Source organism: Leptonychotes weddellii, chromosome 8 (assembly GCF_054177405.1).
Source record: "Leptonychotes weddellii isolate Sample4059 chromosome 8, ASM5417740v2, whole genome shotgun sequence".
Taxonomy (NCBI): Eukaryota; Metazoa; Chordata; class Mammalia; order Carnivora; family Phocidae; genus Leptonychotes; species Leptonychotes weddellii.
Window position 1 is genome coordinate 100,647,061 of NC_138376.1, and position 21,208 is coordinate 100,668,268.

A 21,208-nucleotide genomic window follows, 5' to 3' on the forward strand; every position below is an offset into this window, starting at 1 on the left:
AAAATCAAACGTGGGAACGACTTTCAGATGCCAGAGGAAAATGTGAGCAACTCTAGCTCAGAATGCACATTCACTTTTGCTCCCAAAGTCTTGCAGGAACTTTCACATTTATTTTCAGGCTCAAAAGATATACAGACTTATCAGCTGTAGTAAAACCAGCGCAATCATAGAAACAGAGGAAGCAAGTATTCTCATTCTTACTTTGCAATCTGAGGATAGAAAAGAGGAAGTGACTGCCCCCAAGACATCCAGAGTCAAAAGAAAAGGAAAGATAGGTCTCCTGACTTTATATCCACGGCTTCAACTAAATCTTACTGTATTTTTTCCTGAGAGGAAAGAGCCCCGCTGTTTGAACACACTGAATGTAGAAATGATCAGCAGCAGGATCACAAGAGTCCTATAGCTGAGTCTCTGGAACATGCATGCAGAGCCCAGGAGACTCCCTAGAATTCTTTCCATTCAATTTCCGGTATTAAAGGAGCTTGTCGCATACCATTAAATATCCCTATAAGATAAAAACAGATGTTATCAAAGAATAGAAATTATAGTTTCTTCATTAAAAAATATAATCCTCAAGGGCCACCTGGGTGGCTCAGTCGTTAAGCATCTGCCTTTGGCTCAGGTCATGATCCCAAGGTCCTGGGATCAAGCCCCACATCAGGCTCCCTGCTCAGTGAGGAGTCAGCTTCTCCCTCTCCCACTCTCCCCTGCTTGTGTTCCCTCTCTCACTGTGTCTCTCTCTGTCAAATAAACAAATAAAATCTTTAAAATATATATATAATCCTCAAGAGTTGCCAAAAAAATATTTGAGAACTTTTATTATCAATAGATGATAAACCAGTATAAAATATAAATTGTAATTTTCACCAAATAAAATGAAAAAATACTTCACACAAACATTTGGAACAAATGCACACAGACTAGGCCTTGGGTCAAAATTAATGCATGGCTTAGCAATAAGCTTATTGTTACATAAGCCAAAAATAACATTAATTACTGTCAAGCCACTTCCATATTGTTTTTTCATGTAACTATAATCATTCTCTAAAAATGCCCTCTTATCCAATATTTATGCTCACAAATACTATACTTGTGAGGCATTTTTATCCACTCTTAACAACATATACTGTTACCTCAAAAGAATGCAGACTCGAAAGATGATAATTACTTTTTGAAATAGTGCTGCCTTGGTTCCCTGAGCAATCTTATTCATTTAATTCCTGAGGTTCAAGAAAGAATAGGCTCACATGGCCCACAGGAGAAAAAAATGAGGAAACAAGCCTAAAATGAACCGAACAAGGAATATAGGGATATAGATGGACATATGGAGATTCAGCTACCTATTTTAAAGAAGTAATTGGAGAAACAGATGATGTTAGGACACCAAACAATAATAAAAAAAAAATAGCTACCTATTTTAAAGGAGTAATTGGAGAAACAGATGATGTTAGGACACCAAACAATAATAATAAAACTAACTGAAAAATTATTCAGTTAGTACAGTAACATTTGCATGAAATGCCTTAAACAGGGTACTTCTGCTGACTAAAGGTACTGACAGGTACCACAAACAGGAAACTGTCTAACTTTCCCAATGTTCGAATCACACTGATGAAATCCTATCTATAAAGACCACTGATATGCATCTTAAATGTAGTGAATAAAAAAGTCCCCTTTCTGGGGCGCCTGGGTGGCTTAGTGGTTAAGCGTCTGCCTTCAGCTCAGGTCATGATCCCAGGGTCCTGGGATTGAGCCCCACATCGGGCTCCCTGCTCGGCGGACAGCCTGCTTCTCCCTCTCCCACCCCCCTGCTTGTGTTCCCTCTCTCACTGTCTCTCTCTGTGAAATAAATAAAATCTTTAAAAAAAAAAAAAAAAGTCCCCCTTCAATTCCTGTGGCCACACAGCTGCCTACTGTGCTCTAGAATCTAAAATCTAAATAGCACTCTTGACCTTGCTGGATCCTTTGTCCCAATGACTTTACAACCTCTTCTGTGTCTCCCCAGCAAATTTTGCTCTATAGATCAGCTTGAATCCTCCCATCCTGGCATTTGAATGCCCTCTAGAACCTCATCTGACTCTATAAGGTCTCTAAGTTAGGTCATTCCAACTCCTTGAGACTCCTGTACAGACCATGCTTCCCTCCACTGTTGTAGGTGCCCTAGAAGTCAAGACAATCAGGCCCTCTTCAGTGGGGATGCTATAATCTAAAGGTCTAACTGAAAATGAGACACATGCGCATACAAAAAGAAAAGAATAACCAGCATCTGAAGAGTCACGATAGAATCTTTGATGACAATGAACAGATGGAAACAAATCTAATCTCCCAAACCAAATAAAGTAAAAGTATTTCGTTCCCACACTGTAGTCATCTTCCTTGAGTGCTTGCAAGTTCATCAATAGCTACGGTTTCCCACAACATACTTCCCCAAGTAGTCCTTAGACACTGATTTCCGGTGTAGAGCTGCGGAACTACAGATAAGCAGCATCAGCACATCACCCTCTGTCTAAGGTCAATGCTGGAACGGGAAACACGAGAGCACTCAAACCACGTGATGGCTGTCCTCTGCGCTCTGCTCCTGAAGAGGAAGTAACAGCAGGTCTGATGCATATCAGACTCATACTAATGATACTAAGCAAGCAACCAGAGAACCAAAATGGGAAGAAGCACTGGATAAAAGAGAATCAACCAAAATAGGAAATACAACTTAAAACATGTGCATTGTTAGAAGAGCTACTATGACACTGATGAATTATGGCTTATGGTCAGATATAAAGTCACACTGCTTAGAATTCTAGTGAAACGCCGGTACCTGAAATCTGCTTTGGGATCACATCACTGAAGGCTACTCAACATTTCGTTTTTTCTTTGTACTTAAAAGGAGAAAAAAGTTTACTCAACACATACATGCTATACACTAATTTCAAATTTATCATTCTCAAAAGTTCATTTTTAATGATATTTTAAGTAATCATTTAAATGAAAAGACAACTGTACATTAATATAGTCATAAAAATAAAGATTCCTATGCTTTTACAACCAATTTAAGTCTCAGTGAATTTAACTTTGGTTAATTGCAAACTCTGCTGCATTTAACTTTGCATTCTTTCTCAACTCTGCTCCAAGCAACCCAACAACTTCATTCCCCATGAGTAGCAAAGTCATAGAAGAGGGAATAGTCATACAGATAAGAATGTTATTTTGTACCATTCCAAAATGAGATCTGACATCTAATAAATGAGTGCTAAACAGATGGGAAAAAAGTGGGTAGGCACAATGATTAATATCAGACTTTATTAAGTCAACTGTGTCTATCAAACACTTAAATATTCCTAGAAAGAGTAGCAATAAACAAAGAAAAATACCAGACAAATCAAAATTAGATGGCAGAATATGGCCACATATCAGTTATCATATAAAATAGCTAGCCTAAACTCACCAGTTAAAAGACTAAACTCTCAGAGCACCTGGGTGGCTCAGTCAGTTAAGCTTCTGCCTTGGGCTCAGGTCATGATCCCAGGGTCCTGGGATTGAGCCACACATAGGGTTCCCTGGTCAGTGGGGAACCTGTTTCTCTCTCTCCCTCCACTGCTCCCCCTGCTTGTGCTCTCTCCCTCTCTCTCAAATAAATTCTTAAAAAAAAAAAAAAAAAGACTAAATTCTCAAAGGGGATTAAAAAACATGTCTCTTCAAAATACAAGGGCACAATATCTAAAACCAAAGAAATTGAAAAAGTCCAGGCAAATCCTAACCAAAATAAAGCCAGAGCAGTAATATTGATGTCAAAATAAATTTTAAGGTACTATATGATGGTAAAAAGGGAAAAATTTTGTCCATGTGGGCATCTAATAATCTAGCCTCAAATTTTATAAAGCATAATCTTACAGAAATATGAAGAGAAATTATCAAACCAATAATTATAGGGAGAGATCTCAACACACCTGTCATATTAGTTGATAAACTAAGCAGTTAAACAATTAATAGAGATAAACAACATGAGCCACATAATTAATAAGACTGATCAAGAGGACAGATCTGAACACCAGACCAAACTGTAATAAAACAGGGAATCTGAAGATTCTTCCCACAAGACATACACACATATATTCACACACACACATACTTCGGAAATCTAAAAACACACTTAGAAAAACTTTAGTGGTCAAAAATGACATTAAGGAGGTCACGTGATGTAAAAAGCACTGGGTATTACATAAGACTGATGAATCACTGAACTCTACATCTGAAACTAATAATACATTATAGGTTAATTAATTGAATTTAAATTTTAAAAAAATAAATAAAAGGAAAAAAAAGACCCATAACGGGATGCAAAAATATTAAGAATTGAGTGGCAATGAAAAGCCCTATGTTCAAAATTTGTGCTTTCAACAAGAGATACTTGAAGGGAAAACTAGAGCCAAGCACTTGTATATTTAATATTCAACTCAAGAAATTAGAAAAACAGCAGGGTAATCCCAAAGAAAAAATGAAGAGCAAAAGGGAAAAAAAAAATTCTACAAAGTAGAAAAGAAAATACAGAAACAATAAACCCAAGTTGTTTCTTTGAAAAAAAAAAAATTAAAATGGTAAATCTATAGGAAGAATGGATGGGGGGGGAAGGCAAATAACACTAGAAATAAAAAATGGAATAAAAATTGAATGCACAAGACGACAATGCTATGAAAAACTTCATGCCAGCAGATTTATCAAATTAGATGAAATGGACAGTTACGACCAAAAATTTGAATGACTAAAACTGACTCAAGAAAAAACACTATAAGGAAATTGAATCAATGATTTAAAATAAACAACAAAAAAAACCAAAAACAACAAAACCTACTTTCCAACTCTCCTCTTTCCACCACACCAAGATAGTTTTACAGGCAAGTTCTACCAGATCTCCAAAGAACAGATAATCCCTCACTTATCCAAATTTTCCAGAGAATATTAAAAGGGACGCAACTTTATGAGGCTTATAAAGTAGGTCATGAAGTCTCATAAAGTGGATAGAAGAAAATTAAAGGTAAGATATGCAAAAACCCTAAATTAAAAAATACAAAATGAATGCCAAATCATCACGAATAAGTAGAGACAATGTTGAAAAATTCACCTTGGTGGTTATTCGCTGGAATTTAAATTGGCACAACCACTTTGGGGATCAGTTTGCAGTGTCGGGGAAATCTGAGGAAGTAAAAGTGCATCCTATCAACATCCAAATTCCACTATGAAGTGTCTACCCTGAACAAACTGTTGCATGAGTAAACAAGGCAAGGTGTATGATTATGTTCACTGAAGCACTGATTGTTACACTACATAAAGAAATGGAGCCTCTGGAGAGGAATGGAGAAACTGGTTTAGTCATTCACAGTAAGCTAGACAGTAGCTAAACAAAGTAGATTTACATGCTGTAAAAAGGGACATACAGAGCAAGAGAGGAGGGATGCAAAGGAGACTTTAGCCAAGTCTTCAAGGTTTTAGTTCTTTTAAAAAAAAAAAAAAATCTGAAACACATGGCAACATGGGAACATCTGATGAAAATTTTTATGGTGAATATACAACTGTCAATTATTTTCTAGATTTTTGTAGTTTTTAACATACATCGTGACTTTAAAAGACCACAAAAATAGATTTAAACCATAAAGCACACTGGTAAATCTTGAGGTTTGGTGATACAAAGAGATTCAGAGATAACAGGGACCTTCTGAATTATCTAAGCAATCTTATATTCTATAGATGAAGTTGGTTTCTGGCTCAAAGTCAAGTTATCATCAAGCTGGTTGTCATATTCTAGACACCCTAACTTCTAGGATAGGTAGGAGAAACAAGGGACATGTGGTCAAGTGTAACTGAGTCAAGTTCAGACCAGCATTCCATTGTTTTCCTTGCTGTCCCCGCCCAACCCCAAACACACAGTGTCAGTCGGTCTCCCCGCCCCCCGGCCCCTCCCTGTCTCTCTCAGAGCTTTAAGGATTTTTAATCCTCTTTCTCCACTCCTGTTCTTGAAATAACTGAAATATCAGAATAATTATAACTAAAACGAGTAAAATAGATAAAGGCAAGGACTAGAAGTCATTCATCTTAGCACCCTCCAACCTTGTACTCTAATACATGTTTAAATATATAATAAACTACTGTTCAACTAGATAGGTCTATTTAGTTAACTGAATGAATGAATGCTTTCATTGTAAAGTATAACTTCTATTTTTAATAAGCAAGAATGCAAGGAATGAAGAAAAAGTAATTTTAATATTTAAATAGATGAGAAGACCCCTCTTCCCCTCAAAAAAGACTATTATTTAGAGACCATATTTTAAGTGAACAAAAGAGGTCCCACGTGTAGCAAATCAAACAGGGTAGTTTGGTGGTCAGGTTCATGACGTCCGGAGTCAAACTGCCAAGTCTGGAATTCTGGCTCACCCACTAGCTAGCTGGGAAAGTCTGGGCAAGTTATGTAAACTCTCTAAGCCTCACATTGCCCACTGTAACAATGGGAATACCGACAATCATACCTAAATACCTACCTCATACAGAGTCTCACAAGTGTTATGTGAAATCATCCATCCAAAGTAGCTGACACAGTTCTTCAGTGAACATCAACTACTAGCATATGTTCTTGTAAATAAAGTAACTTACCTATGAAAAGCAACAAGCTCTTCTGACAAAATTATAAGGCACGAGATGCTTTAAAAAATTATATTGGTTTTGGTCACATCCACACTAATGAATTATATGCCTTGTAAATCATAAGTGTTTTTTAATTAAATGAAACTAAAAAAATGAGCTCGAGTTTAAGTCGGTATCTGACTCAGGATTAAAAAAAAAACCACTTAGGTAGGGTTAAAGTGCTGAAATTAGCATGGCTCTTGAAATAATCAACCTAGCACTACTGGTTCTCCTCAAGTGAATCCCTTAAGACAAGGGTAATAGTTCAACTATTTAATGCCCATTCAGAACAAACACCTGCCAATCCACATGACCCAGGCAAACTAGCCAAGCCCCCCCTTCCCGCCACCCACCCCAAGGGTCAGGAAATACTGTCTGTAATAGAAATGACCCACTTCCAGGTTTTTTTGGTTTTTAAAGCAAAACTGACAGGCTAGCTTATAGGGACACAACAATATACACACTGTGCCACCCCACCAGGGAGGGCAGCTTCGACTTCCGCTCGCATTCTAGGCATCAGGACCGCTCTCCAGTGGCACCCTATCTCACCTCCAGGTCACAGCTGTACTCGGTGCCGTCTAGGAGCATCACTTTGCACTGGACCGTTTTGGTCTTCTTGCTGGCTTTCTGGAAGGCTTTCTCTGCCTTTAGCTCATTGGTCTGCACTTCCTTGGTCTCCCTCTTTGCTACTTCTTCTGACTTGTCTTCCTTCATTTCCTTCGCCTTCTCTTCTCTCTCCTTACTTACCCCTTCAGCGGGCTGTTAATGGAAAAAAGGAAGTTCATACTAAAGTTAACCAATCTGCAGAAGACCAAGTATTCAAAGGAAAATCTTTAGTAAGAATCGTGATTGTTATAAACACCGTCAGCCTAAGATTTTTAAAGACTTCAAGATTTTGCCGAAAAGGGTATTTCCCTGTATTGCCCTTCCCCCAATCCACCGCCCATTTTCTCATTTTGCCAATTTGGTAATTTCAGCATCACATGAGTAAAAGAAACTACGTCCTGGCAACTAAAATTTAAATATCATTTTAAATAATAAAATTTCCGATTATAATTTCACACCATGGCAAAACCTAGGCTTCATTAAGCAACCAAAATGTTCACACCTACAAATCTACTTCTTCCTACTCACTGAACTCTTACATCAAATCAAAGGTATAAAAATCCATACTATTTAAAAAGGAGAAGTAGTAGGATTCGGAGAGTATCTGTTTAACCTTAAAAGGAAGAGACATGAATTTTTTTTTATGGTTTGCATAGTTAATTTTTTGGCCTTATTATTTTGACAAAGATTTAAAAAACGAGTAACGAGAAGGCTGTGGCAGACTACCCCAGGCCCCATATTCCAGACACAGTAAGCCGAAATAGTATCTGAATACAAGAAATCTGGACAGGATTCCAAAGAAACAACTCCTTTTTGGTATGTGGTTCAAACACCAAGCTTTCATTTCCAGACAATTCCTTCTCAAACATACCTGTGCCTCAGGACAGCTCACGGAGGGCTTCTCTTCCTTGACATCAACTTTCACCTCCTGCTCTTTTCCCTGAGCAGTTTCTTCAGCATCGCCCTTGGCCTGCCGTTCTCCTTCAGGAAGAGATTGCTCTTGATCTAAAATCTCTTCCACAACAGCTTGGGCGGGCTCTTTTTTATCTCCTCCGTCTTTAGCTGCTACTAAGGTATAGGACTTCTGTTTCTTAAGCCACGGGGGTATGAATCGAGAAATGCCCCTGCTCTCAGATGGATCCTTCTCTCTCTTCTGGCGGCGTGGACTACTTTGGCTTTCAGCTGTAGGAGATGACTGGGAACCTTTTTCCTCCTCTGGATCGGAGGACTGATTCTGCTGATTTTCTGCTACTTCTTTAGGTTTCTCCTTGGTGGCATCTGCTCCTAATGGCTCAGATTCCTTCTTCACTTCAGATGCGGAGCCTACTTCCGTGGTCATGGTTACAGCTTATGCTGTAAACAAAACAAACAAAAAAATCACAAAATGTTATCTTACAAACTCTCTCAGTTTTAGTTTGGAGGTAAGGAACGGGGTGAGGAAGGGTAGGAAGGGAAATTGCAGAGAGATGATAGGGAGAAAATGGGTAGAGAAGGAAAGCTCATAAGCACAAGACAAAATGGAGATTGCTACTCTTAGAATTCTCCATCAGAATCAAAGAACCAGAAGTGCCATCACAAGAGAACTAACTGATTCTGTACTGGTAGAGCTTGAAACCGTTAACAGCTTAGAGTGATTACATTTATTACATTTCATCTGGCCATAAGTAATTTTCCCCGCAAAACTCCCATTTTTTTAAGGAAAGTTACTTTTCTCTCTACTTAGGATCCTTTATTCTATAATACAAAAAGTTAATTTACAATGTTAGAAAGTACAGAGACACATTTCACTGCAATTTCACGTAGGGAAATCAAATTCTACAAAAATCTGAGGTATAAAAAAAAAAGTCAGGTATTATAAAGATGAATCCTAAATGTGGAGTGCTTAATGGTGAAAAAATTAAATCTGGGGGAGAAAAGGTTTTGTTTTTTTTTTCCAATTTAAATCCCATAATATACCAACATTATTTCAATGCAGCAGTTAGTCTTCTGAGACTACTCAAACTATAATAAAAAATCTAACCCTCCATCCCACTCAACCTCAAACATGGTTTTCCTTATAGATGTGATTTTAAGATAAGTACCTCAGGGTCCCTAATCTGAACCAAATGAAGATATTTATAGGGGTAGCGAAAAAGTGCATCTAATAAGTGATCCTATCACAACTAATGAAAAAAAACTGAAATTAAATCTGAAAGTAGCCCAGTCGGTTAAGCAGCCGACTCTTGACTTCGGCTCAGGTCATGATCTCAGAGTCCTGGGATTGAGCCCCACAGTGGGCTCTGTGCTCAGAGGGGAGTCTGCTTGAGGATTCTCTCTCTCTTTCCCTCTGCCCCTCCCCCCTGCCCACACTCTCTCTAAAATAAATCTTTAAAAAATAAATAAATCTGAAAGTAAATGGTTGTCTCAATTTCACATAAGCAAAGAGGTACTTTTTAAAGTATAGCTCCCCCACTGACATTAAAAAAAAAAAAAATAGACAAGAACAGCAGAGAGAGTACAATCTCTCTTCTCTTGACAATGATAAAAGGCCTGGCACCCTGGCCAGTAACAAATTTTCCACCTATCTTCAAAAGTGGTACAAATCTTGAATATTTCAAAACATAACATACCCTTGTTCCTTTTTAAATCTTTATCGAGATATAATTCACAAACCATAAACTTCACCCATTTAAATTGCATAGTTAATGGTTTTGAGTCTACTCACAAGATTGTGCAACCATCACCACTATCTAATTCTAGAACATTTTCATCATCCCCAAAAGAAATTTTGTAATCCATTAATAGTTATTCTCCATTCTCCCCTCCACCAGCTCCTGGCAATTACTTTCAATCCATATGGATTTGCCTATTCTAGACATTTCAAATAGACGGAATTATACAACATTTGGCATTTTCACTGAGCATAATGCTTTCAAGGTTCATCCATGTTGTAGCATGTATCAGTATTAAACTTGTTAAAATATTCTTCACCATCTTTTGCAAATCATGTATCTGATGAAAGTCTAGTATTTAGAATATATCAAGAACTCCTATAACTCATCAAAAGACAAAAAATTTTATTGTGCGGGCGCCTGGGTGGCTCAGTTGGTTAAGCAACTGCCTTTGGCTCAGGTCATGATCCCGGAGTCCTGGGATCGAGTCCCACATCGGGCTCCCAGCTCAGCGGGGAGCCTGCTTCTCCCTCTGACCCTCTCCCCTCTCATGCTGTTTCTCTGTCTCTCTCTCTTTCTCTCAAATAAATAAATAAAATATTTAAAAAAAAATTTTATTGTGCAAAGAATTTTGAGTAGACATTTCTCCAACAAAAATATACAAATGTCCAATAAGCACTTGAAACAACGCTCATCATCATCAGTCATTAGGAAGATACAAACCCAAACCACCATGAGATGCCACTTTATATACACTAAAGGAAGACTATCATCAAAGAGACAGACAGTGGGCCCCTGGGTGGCTCAGATGGTTAAGTGTCTGCCTTCAGCTCAGGTCATGATCCCAGGATCCTGGGATCAAGTCCCGCATCGGGCTCCCTGCTCAGCAGGGAGCCTGCTTCTCCCTCTGCCTCTGTTTTTTATGAATAAATAAATAAAATCTTTAAAAAAAAAAGAGAGAGACAGTAACAAGTACTGATGAGGATGGGGAAAATGTAGAAGTCTCAACCTTGATGGCAAGAAGGTAAGGTGGTACAGCCACTTTGGAAAAGTTTCTCAAATAGTTAGCATAGGACCTAGCAATTCCACTCCTACGTACACACCCAAGAGAAATGAAAACATACGTTCCCAGCAAAACTTGCAAACAAATGTTCATTACAGCCTTATTCATACTAGTCAAAAAATAGAAACAACCCCAATTCCTACCAACTGATGAACTGATAAACAAAACGGGTGTGTCCATATTAACTGTGTGTCCATAATATTAAGTCGTAAAAAGGACTGAAGTACAATATATGCTGCCACACAAAAACCTTGAAAATACTATTCTAAGTGAAAAAATACAAAAGGTCTGGGATGCCTGGGTGGCTCAGTCGGTTAAGTGGCTGCCTTTGGCTCAGGTCATGATCCCAGGGTCCTGGGATCGAGTCCCACATCAGGATCATTGCTCAGCGGGGAGCCTGCTTCTCCCTCTGCCTGCCGCTCCCCCTGCTTATGCTCGCACTCTATGACAAATAAAATCTTAAAAAAAAAAATACAAAAGGTCACATGCTGAATGAATGATTCCACTCATATGAAATTTCCAGAATAAGCAAATCCACAGAGACAAAGTAGATTAGTGGTTGCAAAGGGCTGGAAGATGGAGAAAATAGGGAGCAACTGCTAATAGGTACAGGGTTTCCTTTGAAGGTGATGAAAATGTTCTGGAATTAGACAGTGGTAATGGTTGTACAACCCTGTGAATACACTGAAAACCACTGAATTATAAACTTTAAAAGGGTGGGAATTCAATAATAAAAAATAACTTAAAAAATGCTATTCACAGGGCGCCTGGGTGGCTCAGTGGGTTTCAAGCATCTGACTCTTGATTTCGGCTCAGGTCATGATCTCAGGGTCGTGAGATGGAGCCCCATCAGGCTCTGCGCTCAGTGGGGAGTCTGGTTGTCCCTCTCTCTCTGCACCTCCCCCTGCTCATGCATGCGCTCTCTCTTGAAGTCTTTAAAAAACTGTTATTCAGGGGCGCCTGGGTGGCTCAGTCGTTAAGCGTCTGCCTTCGGCCCAGGTCATGATCCCAGGGTCCTGGGATCGAGCCCCGCATCGGGCTCCCGGCTCGGCGGGAAGCCTGCTTCTCCCTCTCCCCCCGCTTGTGTTCCCTCTCTCTCTGTCAAATAAATAAAATCTTTAAAAAAAAAAAAAAAACAAAAAACTGTTATTCATTTCCAATATGTGAGCATGAAAACATTCAGTCAGCCTGCCTATATTTAATGGGCCCCTACAACGTGCCAGGTACTGGGCACATGAATAAAAGACTGCCTTTGAGAAGCTAAAGGTGGTGTACAACTAAGTCGAGAGCACATTGCTTAAAGGGCGCAAGACAGATACTTAACCCAGATTCAGAGAAGAGGTAAGCCTTTCTGCAAAAGTGGACATCTGAATTGCTTTAAAATGAAGAGTCTTCAGTCAAGGGAGTCAGGATAGGAGGCATGTGCCAAGCACAGGGAAGTGTAGCAACATGAGAATATTCCTCCCACAGGAAACCACAAGTACTGCACAATAATCCACTGTACGAGTGAAGTGGGAGCTTGCTATGGGGACAGGAAGGAAGGAGGAAGATCAAATAGCAATGACAAAGAGGCAGAAGCCAGGACATAAAAGGTCTTGTGTATCATGCTAAGAAAGGTCTTGAGGTTGATTTAAAGCAGTAAGAAGTCATACAAGCATTTTACAGAGAGAGAGGAGTAATGTAATCAGAACCACATTTTGGATAGCCCAACCTGGCTGGAAAGTACAGGATGAGAGAAGAGACTGAAAGAGAAAGACATCCAGAAGACTGTCCCAATAACCCACACATGAGAAGATGATGGTCTGCACTTTGGCAGGAGCAGCGAGGCGAAGAAGAAATGAATCCAGTGGTAAAGAGGTAGACGACATGACATGGTGTCCACAATGAATGCAGCAAGTCAAACAGAGGAAAGGGCTCAGGTCATGGGAGGAAAAGTCTCAAGTCACGGGAGACTGTGGTGATGGTCAAACCACCCATTGGAATAAGGAACACAAGCAAAAAAGGGTCTGACGGAGACAAACTTGGTTTTGAATTGAATGCGATTGACCAGTTTGTCAAATTGACCACTTGACACACGGGTCTTGAACAGAGACCAGATATGCATGGGAGATGCAGATTTGCGAGGTGTCATCACATGCGGGACAGTTAAAAGCAGCAATGATACGGACACTGCCTAGAGAAGAAGGGTAGTTTGAGCTTAGACGGGCCTGAGAAGAACTTTATCCCCACCCAACATTTCAGGGTCAGGCAGAAGAAAAGGCATGAGGGAGAGGAGGAATATACAGTGAGACCAGGAGCTGAATGGAAATGATGTCCCTGAGGGCAATGCTACAAAGGAGGAATCTTTAGGTAACTAGAACATTTACAGGCCAATCTTACTTCTCATTCTTAGGCATTTATTTTTAATTCTATCCATGTTTGAATATTTGCACATATCAATTCACTATCTCTATAAAGTATAAAAGTATTAAGTGTAGGTCTGTTAGAAACATGTTTAACTTCTACTGTGTTGACATCAGATCACCAAATGTAAACACCGTATTTTGTCAAACTGGGACGTAAACCCCATAAATAAAGCTAGGTGGGCTACATAGGTTTCGGCCTGTTATATTGAGCAAAAATTTTATCATCAATATTCCTGAAGATCAAAAACTGGCGATTTGAGCAATATTAAACTATATTTTTTATGTAGTTTTTGTAGAAAATATTATTTCAACATAAACTAAAATGTGCAAAATATTAAGGCATCGCCTTCATTTAGGAAGACAAGAGGCATGATTTGTTAAATCATTATAAGGCTAATATTACTGAGTTTTCTTCGCCAAAAATTTGAAATGAAAATTCAGGTAAACAGAATGAAGTTATTATTCATAAGCCTAAGTTGTTTTTTACCCTCAATTTATTTAAAATTAATTTTAATAAGAGAACCAGTCGTTCTCTTTATCAGCTTGATTTTGTTGTTGTCTAAATTCCACATATAAGAGACATCTTAAGGGGTCTTTCTCTGACATTTGACTTAGCATATGCTCTCCAGGTCCATCCACGCGATTGTAAATGGCAAGATTCCATTCTTGTTTATGAATGAGTAATATTCGTGTGTGCGTGTGTGTCACAATTTCTTTATCCATTCATCCATCAATGGAAACTCAGGTTGTTTCCACATGTTGGCTATTGTAAATAATGCTACAGTGAACGTGGGGTGCATATACCTTTTTGAGTTAGTGTGCTTTCATTTTCTTCTGATAAATACCCAGAAAAGGAATTGCTGGATCGTACGGTAGTTAATTTTTTTTTTTTTTTTTTAATTTTCTGAGGAACCTCCATACTGCTTTCTCTAACGTCTGTATCACCATTAGGTATTTAAAATTCAAAACCATGTATTCCAGTAAGAGCTTTACATGAGTTCTTGAACTGGTCCCATATTGCACAGAAAGTCTTCTTCCTTCCCATTTTCCATGTACCACTTAAGTGGAGATTATTTACATTAATCATGAAATGACCAAAGTCGATTTTTAGTATATACTCTCTAATTACATTCTGAGAGTTGAACCAATGCCCTGGTAAAAATTAAAATAAAAATGTCCCACCCTTGTCCAAGCTAATCAAGATAATTGGTAGCTCTCTAATTACTCTGGCTATGAAAAATAATCTGGAGACCAATCAAGTAAAGTTGATTTTTGGTCAAAATATTTTAGAAGCAATGAAATATAAAACTAAAGTTTCCACTATTATGTTAGAAGCATTAATATTTGTATTTTAATCTTAAGAGCTAACACTTACTGGGTCAGACATCATACACATTAATTTCTACTCTTCAAAGCATCCTCCAGGGGAGGAATTATCCCCATTTTGTACGTAACAAACAGAGAGTAAAAGTTAAGTGACTTGTCCAAGGCCACTGAATGGAAGTCCACAGAGCCGTGTACACGTGTTTTCACCTGTATTTCATAATGTTGGAAAGACTGAATCAACCAGGGCTCTCGGCGTAGTCCTCAAAGAAAATCCATACCAGTTTGTGAAAATGACTACAGAATGTGAATCTACTGTGATTCACTATAATTAGGGCTGGCCCTCCCCCAATAAGAAATTTACACATGAGTTCCCATCACAAAGAAAAATCATGTTTGAATGTTATTACCTGGCCATTCACAACTGAGCTGACGGACAGAAATTAAAGACAAGGTGCTAACACAGAGACAAGGAGCACAGATATAAACCACACCTTTATGCCTCACAAAGTAGTCTTCCTCAATCACTACTGTATTCACATTTTTAAGTTGTAAAAACCTCAGAGCTGATCAGTAGCGTCCATCCAAATACAAGTTACAAGATAAAAAAGCAGGAGGGAGGTGGGTGGGAGATGGGTACATGGGTGAAAGATATTGAAGAGGGCACTTGCTGTGATGAGCACTGGGTGTTGTATGCAAGTGGTGAATCACTGAATTCTAGTCCTGAAACCAGTACTGCACTGTATGTTAACTGGACTCTAAATAAAATTTTTTAAAAAAACAAGAAACAGAATTGGCTAATTGTATAAAATTGTATTTTGTAAATACTCAAAAATAAGGGCGGATATAATTATATGTAAATAAGTACATTCTTAAAATAGTTTCAAGAGATCAACAAAGCTCAAACCTAAACACTACCTTCTTTGTTGACATAATGGTTTCTTGAACAAATTACCACCATCAAGAAAACATGATTATAGCACATCCATTCACCATAATTATCATGCCTGTGACTCTCAAGAGTTTCAAATGTGGATAAGCCTTTAAACTCCATCACCCACTAAAACGTGGAAACTCCTGCAGTGGAACGCAAGCCTTCCCACTAAAATGAAAGCCCCACAAGGGCTGGGATCTTTCTTTTTTCACTGCTATGTTCCCAGCATCTAGACTGGCACGTAGAGGTACCAGTCAGAGTGCTATGAAATCGTCTAATCTAATATACTCATTTTATCTTATCAACAAGGGAACTGAAGCTCAGAAAGACAGGAGATTTGCCCAAGATCACAAAGCTAGACTGGGGAAGCCAAACTCAGAACTGTGGTTTCCCAAACTCTAGCTATGCTCATTCCACTGATTACCTATTATAAATACAATTACAAATACCTAAAATCCATCATTAGTATAGTTATATAACATACTAAGTAAAGACCTTTCTACTTATCAGCAACCAAAAAGAATATTGCTGTGACCAGCCAAGCCCATTAGACAAGCATGTGGTTTTGACACAATTACCACATTGGCATACTCCATCTGGGTTGATAGAAGTGTTCATTATTGTAACGGCTCCATGAGAAACAGCATGCATCAGTTCACACGCGACCAAGCAGAAAACCATCAACAGAGGATCAGCACTGGTTAGGTAAGAAGTTGTGTTATGCAAAACCATTCTTTTTTTCTTACCTTTAAAATGGGAAGTAAATTCCAAAGTGCCGTCTCTATCACCAACCTAAACAACCTACCACATAACATCATGCTAGTGAACACACTGGCCCCTAATCAGAGTACCACAACAAGCAAAGCAAAGCAGATACACAACTCTAGACACTCCTCCAAAGAACTTCAAGCAAGGGGTTCATGTTAATTATTGGGTCCAGATGTTTCCTTAAAACCTTGAGAGAACCAGCGCTACTCTAAGAGCCCTCGCTGTGTCCAGCAAACAACAGGGCAGGTGTTGCTGCCGGAGTGGCTCTCATCCTCAACTGAGATCAGAGCAATAGGAGCTCTTGGATTTCTACCAACAAAGCTCATTCCATTAGATAGGGGACTCCAGATTTACAAAAGGGAAAAGTATGCATTTCTAAATTCCAAAATGGTGGTAAGGGAATCATGAGAGGCTTTCCTGGGAACTTAGAGAAAGAAATCAAGCTGCACAACAAATATCAAACTTCTAGAATACCGGCAATGTGTGCACGATTTCAATGTTGTCACTTTCTAGGTCTGACGAAACTGGTTTTCACCTAATGTAACTGGCCAGAGGATATAGAGAGAGCAACTTTCTGATACCCACAATCTCTGGCTTACGTTCATGTCCCCCAACAGCCTACAGCCCAAGAGAAGGGTCTTTTAATACCCAACCACATTCCCTGAAAGCATCGAATGTGAGAAAAAACAAAACAGCAACCCCGATATAGAAAAGATTCGGCAGTCACCTAACTCTACTTAGGAAATAATAAGAGTCGTGCTTCTCAAATATATACAAGTAAAAAGAGGGGAGGAGGGAAAAGGAGGAGGATGAAAGGGAAGAAAAAGGAAAAGGAAATATCTGGAGAGGGAAAGGAGTAACAAAAACAGGCCAACTGCATGTAATTAGAGCAGACTGCATGTAATTCCTCTCTCCCTTGTAGGTTTATTTTTCTTAAGTGTCAGAAGGTCTATAGAATACTATATTCCATATTGAAAATATGTATAGCTACATTCCAAAGGGACGATTTGTCATTTAAATTATCTATATGGTGAGGATAAACGAGTTATTTTTTTAAACAACCCAATGCTGTCCACCCTAGTTACCTTAACACACTCTATGGCTTTTTGTTTTGTTTTGTTTTGTTTTTAAAGGGATAAAGAATCTATAAAAGAGAACTATTTCTGTAAAGATATAAGCTAGCATCTGGCTTAAATTAAACCCACATACACAAAAGATACGAACTGTAGCCCTCGGCTAGTTCAAGCCTAGGCAGGATCAGATTACATTCAGAGCATGTATTTCCTCCACCCTTTCTCTCTTTTTGTTTTTTTAAGATTTTATTTATTTGACAGAGAGAGACACAGCGAGAGAGGGAACACAAGCAGGGGGAGTAGGAGAGGGAGAAGCAGGCTTCCCGCGGAGCAGGTAGCCCGATGTGGGGCTCGATCCCAGGACCCTGGGATCATGACCCGAGCCAAAGGCAGACGCTTAACGACTGAGCCACCCAGGCGCCCCCACCCTTTCTCTTTTTTAACAGAACTAAAGTTTTGCTCGGCTTCTCTCTCTCCTCCACATGCATGCAGCAGGCGACGGCTCCAGGCTGGGCCACAAGGCAACGATCTACTGGTCTAAGGCCATCATGGTCGTCTCCTGCCCCCTGCCAAGACGACTTGCAGAAAAAGTCTGCTGGTGGGCTTCTGGGAAGATTCCTCCCTCTAAAAAGAGCCACAAGGTGAAGAAGGCCCCTCTTCTGTCTCTGAGCACTGTATACCTGACTCCTAGAAATGCCACTGCCATCTTGAGGATCCAAGAAGGGAGAACATCTGAGGACAAAGTGACACACAGCAGGGCCAGCATGCTGCACATGGCCAGGTTTTACATGGGAGCTTCCTGTTCTGTGAGAGAACACAGTCCCTACTAAGAGAACAATGGGACACAGCTGAGCCGGGGGTTTCAGTTACTTGCAGCTACTATTAGCCTCTGCAGAGTATGAGGCCAGCATTAAAAAATAAGCTCTGGGGTGCCTGTGTGGCTCAGTGGGTTAAGCATCTGACTCTTGATTTCAGCTCAGGTCTTGATCTCAGGGTCTTGAGTTCGAGCCCTGCATTGGGCTCCATGTTGGGTGTGGAGCTTACTTTAAAAAACAAAATCAAAACAAAAACAAAGTGGTAAAAAATAAGCCCTAAGAAACTAGAAACACATACAGAACTATCTCAGGTAATTATTACCCCCACTGGGTTTTATGGCCCTCATACCTAAGAGCCATGGTTGTCAAAATGTTCTATTTTTTTCCTGATGCTCAAATTCTTAAAACCTAGTATCTGAATTAATATCGGAGATAAATGATTCTTTATTCTAACTGTTAATAAGAATGAAACAAAGAGTTCCTCAAAGATTCCCTTTCTTCATATATTGGGGGGACCTCCCCCCAATAAAAATCAAGACATAATTTTCAATAATGTTCAATTCAGTAACACCTAAGATAAGTGCTAAAAATCTTATTTTTTAAAAGCCAAGTCCTTGCTGCTCTCATTAAGAATTATATCAAGATGATTAGCGCTGGACAATGTATGGAATTGTTGAATCACTATACTTGTACACCTGAAACTAATATAATACTCCATATTAACTACATTAGAATTAAAATTTTTAAAAACATGACATCAAGAAAGATGTGTGTCAGGCAAAGTCTTTTCTACAAGCAACTAGGGTTATTCCCAAAATAGACACCCCTTCCTAGAGTGGGGCTCAATAACCAGATGCTGTGCAGAAGTCATTAGGATCCCAATACCGGACATCATTCTCATCATCAAAATGCACATAAACCTTCTCATATTGGACCCTCCAACAGCACACACTAATCAAAGTGAGAGAGACATCCAGAACCCTGCTGGCTCTTCATTAAGCAGTTAAGCATTGTGTGGTCAAAATTATTGATGAACTGCATTGAATTCCTTCTTTCAGACGGGGCCCCAATTTTTTTTTTTTTTTTTAACAGCCAGAGCTGGAGCTACATTCTTTCTGTGCGAAGCTATCTAATCTTTGGATAAAATAACATAGTGGTTTGGAGATCAAGCCTGGGAACTAAAAGAACAGGATTAGAATTCCAGCTGTGTCTCCCACTAGCCATGTAACCATGGATGTTATTTAGCCTTGCTGTATTTAATTTTCCTCGTAAGCAAAACAGGGATAGAATACATACTTACTGGGGTGCTCTAAGGATTAAATTAGATGCTCTACATAAAGTGCCTGGCACATCGTAAATTCATAATAAATGGTTAGCCACTGTCATCAAATAGGGGTTCTGGGAAAAAGGGACTATGTCCCTTTGTTCACTAAAAATAAAAGTAATAGTAACAGTAAGAACAGAAATAATAGTGACAATATTAGCTATTTATTGAGCATTGTTCTAGTGACTCCATGTGGCAATTCCTTTAATCTTCATGACTCTTTGAAGTAGGAATTAAGATTATTTCCATGTGACAGATGGAGGAAAGACAAGATAAGGGATTTTCACAAAACTACATAAACCAATACACGGGAGAGCCAGGATTCAGACCCAGGCTGTCCAGCCCCAGAAACCGTACACAATATGGCCACCAATCCCAAACAGCTTCACTATCCTAGAACCAACACCTAGCATAACGCCTGACAATTCATTATCTGTTGAAAAAGCAAAAATCAAACTATTACTACCCATTTGGTGTTTACAGTCCTAAGCAATACATTCTAACCGAGCCGCCCCTGATAAATTTCACCTATTTTCAGGATGTGGGTTGTATACTTTAGGCCCTTCTCTCGAAAAGAATTTCTTGAGTCCTTTCACCTATTTTCAGGATGTGGGTTGTATACTTTAGGCCCTTCTCTCGAAAAGAATTTCTTGAGTCCTTTCACAATATAGGTACCAGATACCAGCAATGTAGATGAAAAGAATCCTGCTCTCGTGGGGGACAGAAGTAGCAAGACTAGCATTAATATATATTCAAACCACTCATCACTGATTCAGAAATTTGGGTCATTTAGATTCAGAAATTACTACTAGTTTGAGAAGCCGACAGTTTTCTTTGAAATAACCACTGTCATATCTTCAGGAAGTCACACAATGGCCCTACGTGGGAACTCTTGGTTAAACACTCTTGAAATACAAAAATGCATCACGCTTTTTAAAGAGCACTTGATCCTCATTCTCAGTTGTGTTTGCTGGAGATCTATTTGCTCTCTAGCAAAATTGAAGTAACTTGACTAAAAAAGCCAAATAAAACAGTCCTGGTTATAAATTTCTTCAACATAAAAAAATGACTTTGTTTTGGATTTTTGAACTGGCTAAGGCTGACTAACCCCCAACTAGGGGGAAAAAAGTGGCTAGAGAAGTACAAAGTTAAGAGGAATACAAAGGACACAAACATGAAAAGATGTTCCATCGCACTCATAGTAAAAGAAATGAAAACTAAAAACTCAGAATGGAAAAATCCAAAAGCTTCATCATGTAATCACTGAACAAGACTATGGAAACAGAGGCATTCTTATATAATCGCCAGAAGAGAAAATGGGTGCTAACCAATGAAATTTTCCAACAGCTATCAAAATTCCAAATGTGTATACACTCTAAACCAGTTATCCTGCTTGCGAGAACGTATCCTATAGATACACCTGCACATATGTAATGTAAAATAATTATGTCTGGATGATTCATAATAACATTGTAGTAGCAAAAGATCAATGCCCATCAATAGGTGACATTATACAGAATACTATGCAGCTATAAAGAAATAGTACAACAGAATACTATGCAGCTATAAAGAAATAAAAA

At 38.9% G+C, this 21,208-nt stretch overlaps 1 protein-coding gene across 12 annotated transcripts in view; it reads right to left on the reverse strand.

Annotated features, from left to right (window-relative positions):
* EPB41L2 (erythrocyte membrane protein band 4.1 like 2) overlaps window positions 1–21,208 on the reverse strand; it is a 382,553-nt gene that overhangs the window by 104,581 nt on the left and 256,764 nt on the right. For all 12 annotated transcript variants that reach the window (XM_081829001.1, XM_081829000.1, XM_081829012.1 and 9 more), the window contains 2 exons: window positions 8,144–8,625; window positions 7,216–7,425 (listed from right to left, as the gene is read on the reverse strand). In XM_081829001.1, the coding sequence (XP_081685127.1) occupies window positions 7,216–7,425; window positions 8,144–8,611 (678 nt within the window). In that variant the 5' untranslated portion in view covers window positions 8,612–8,625. Of the gene's footprint in view, window positions 1–7,215; window positions 7,426–8,143; window positions 8,626–21,208 lie in introns of those variants that run through there.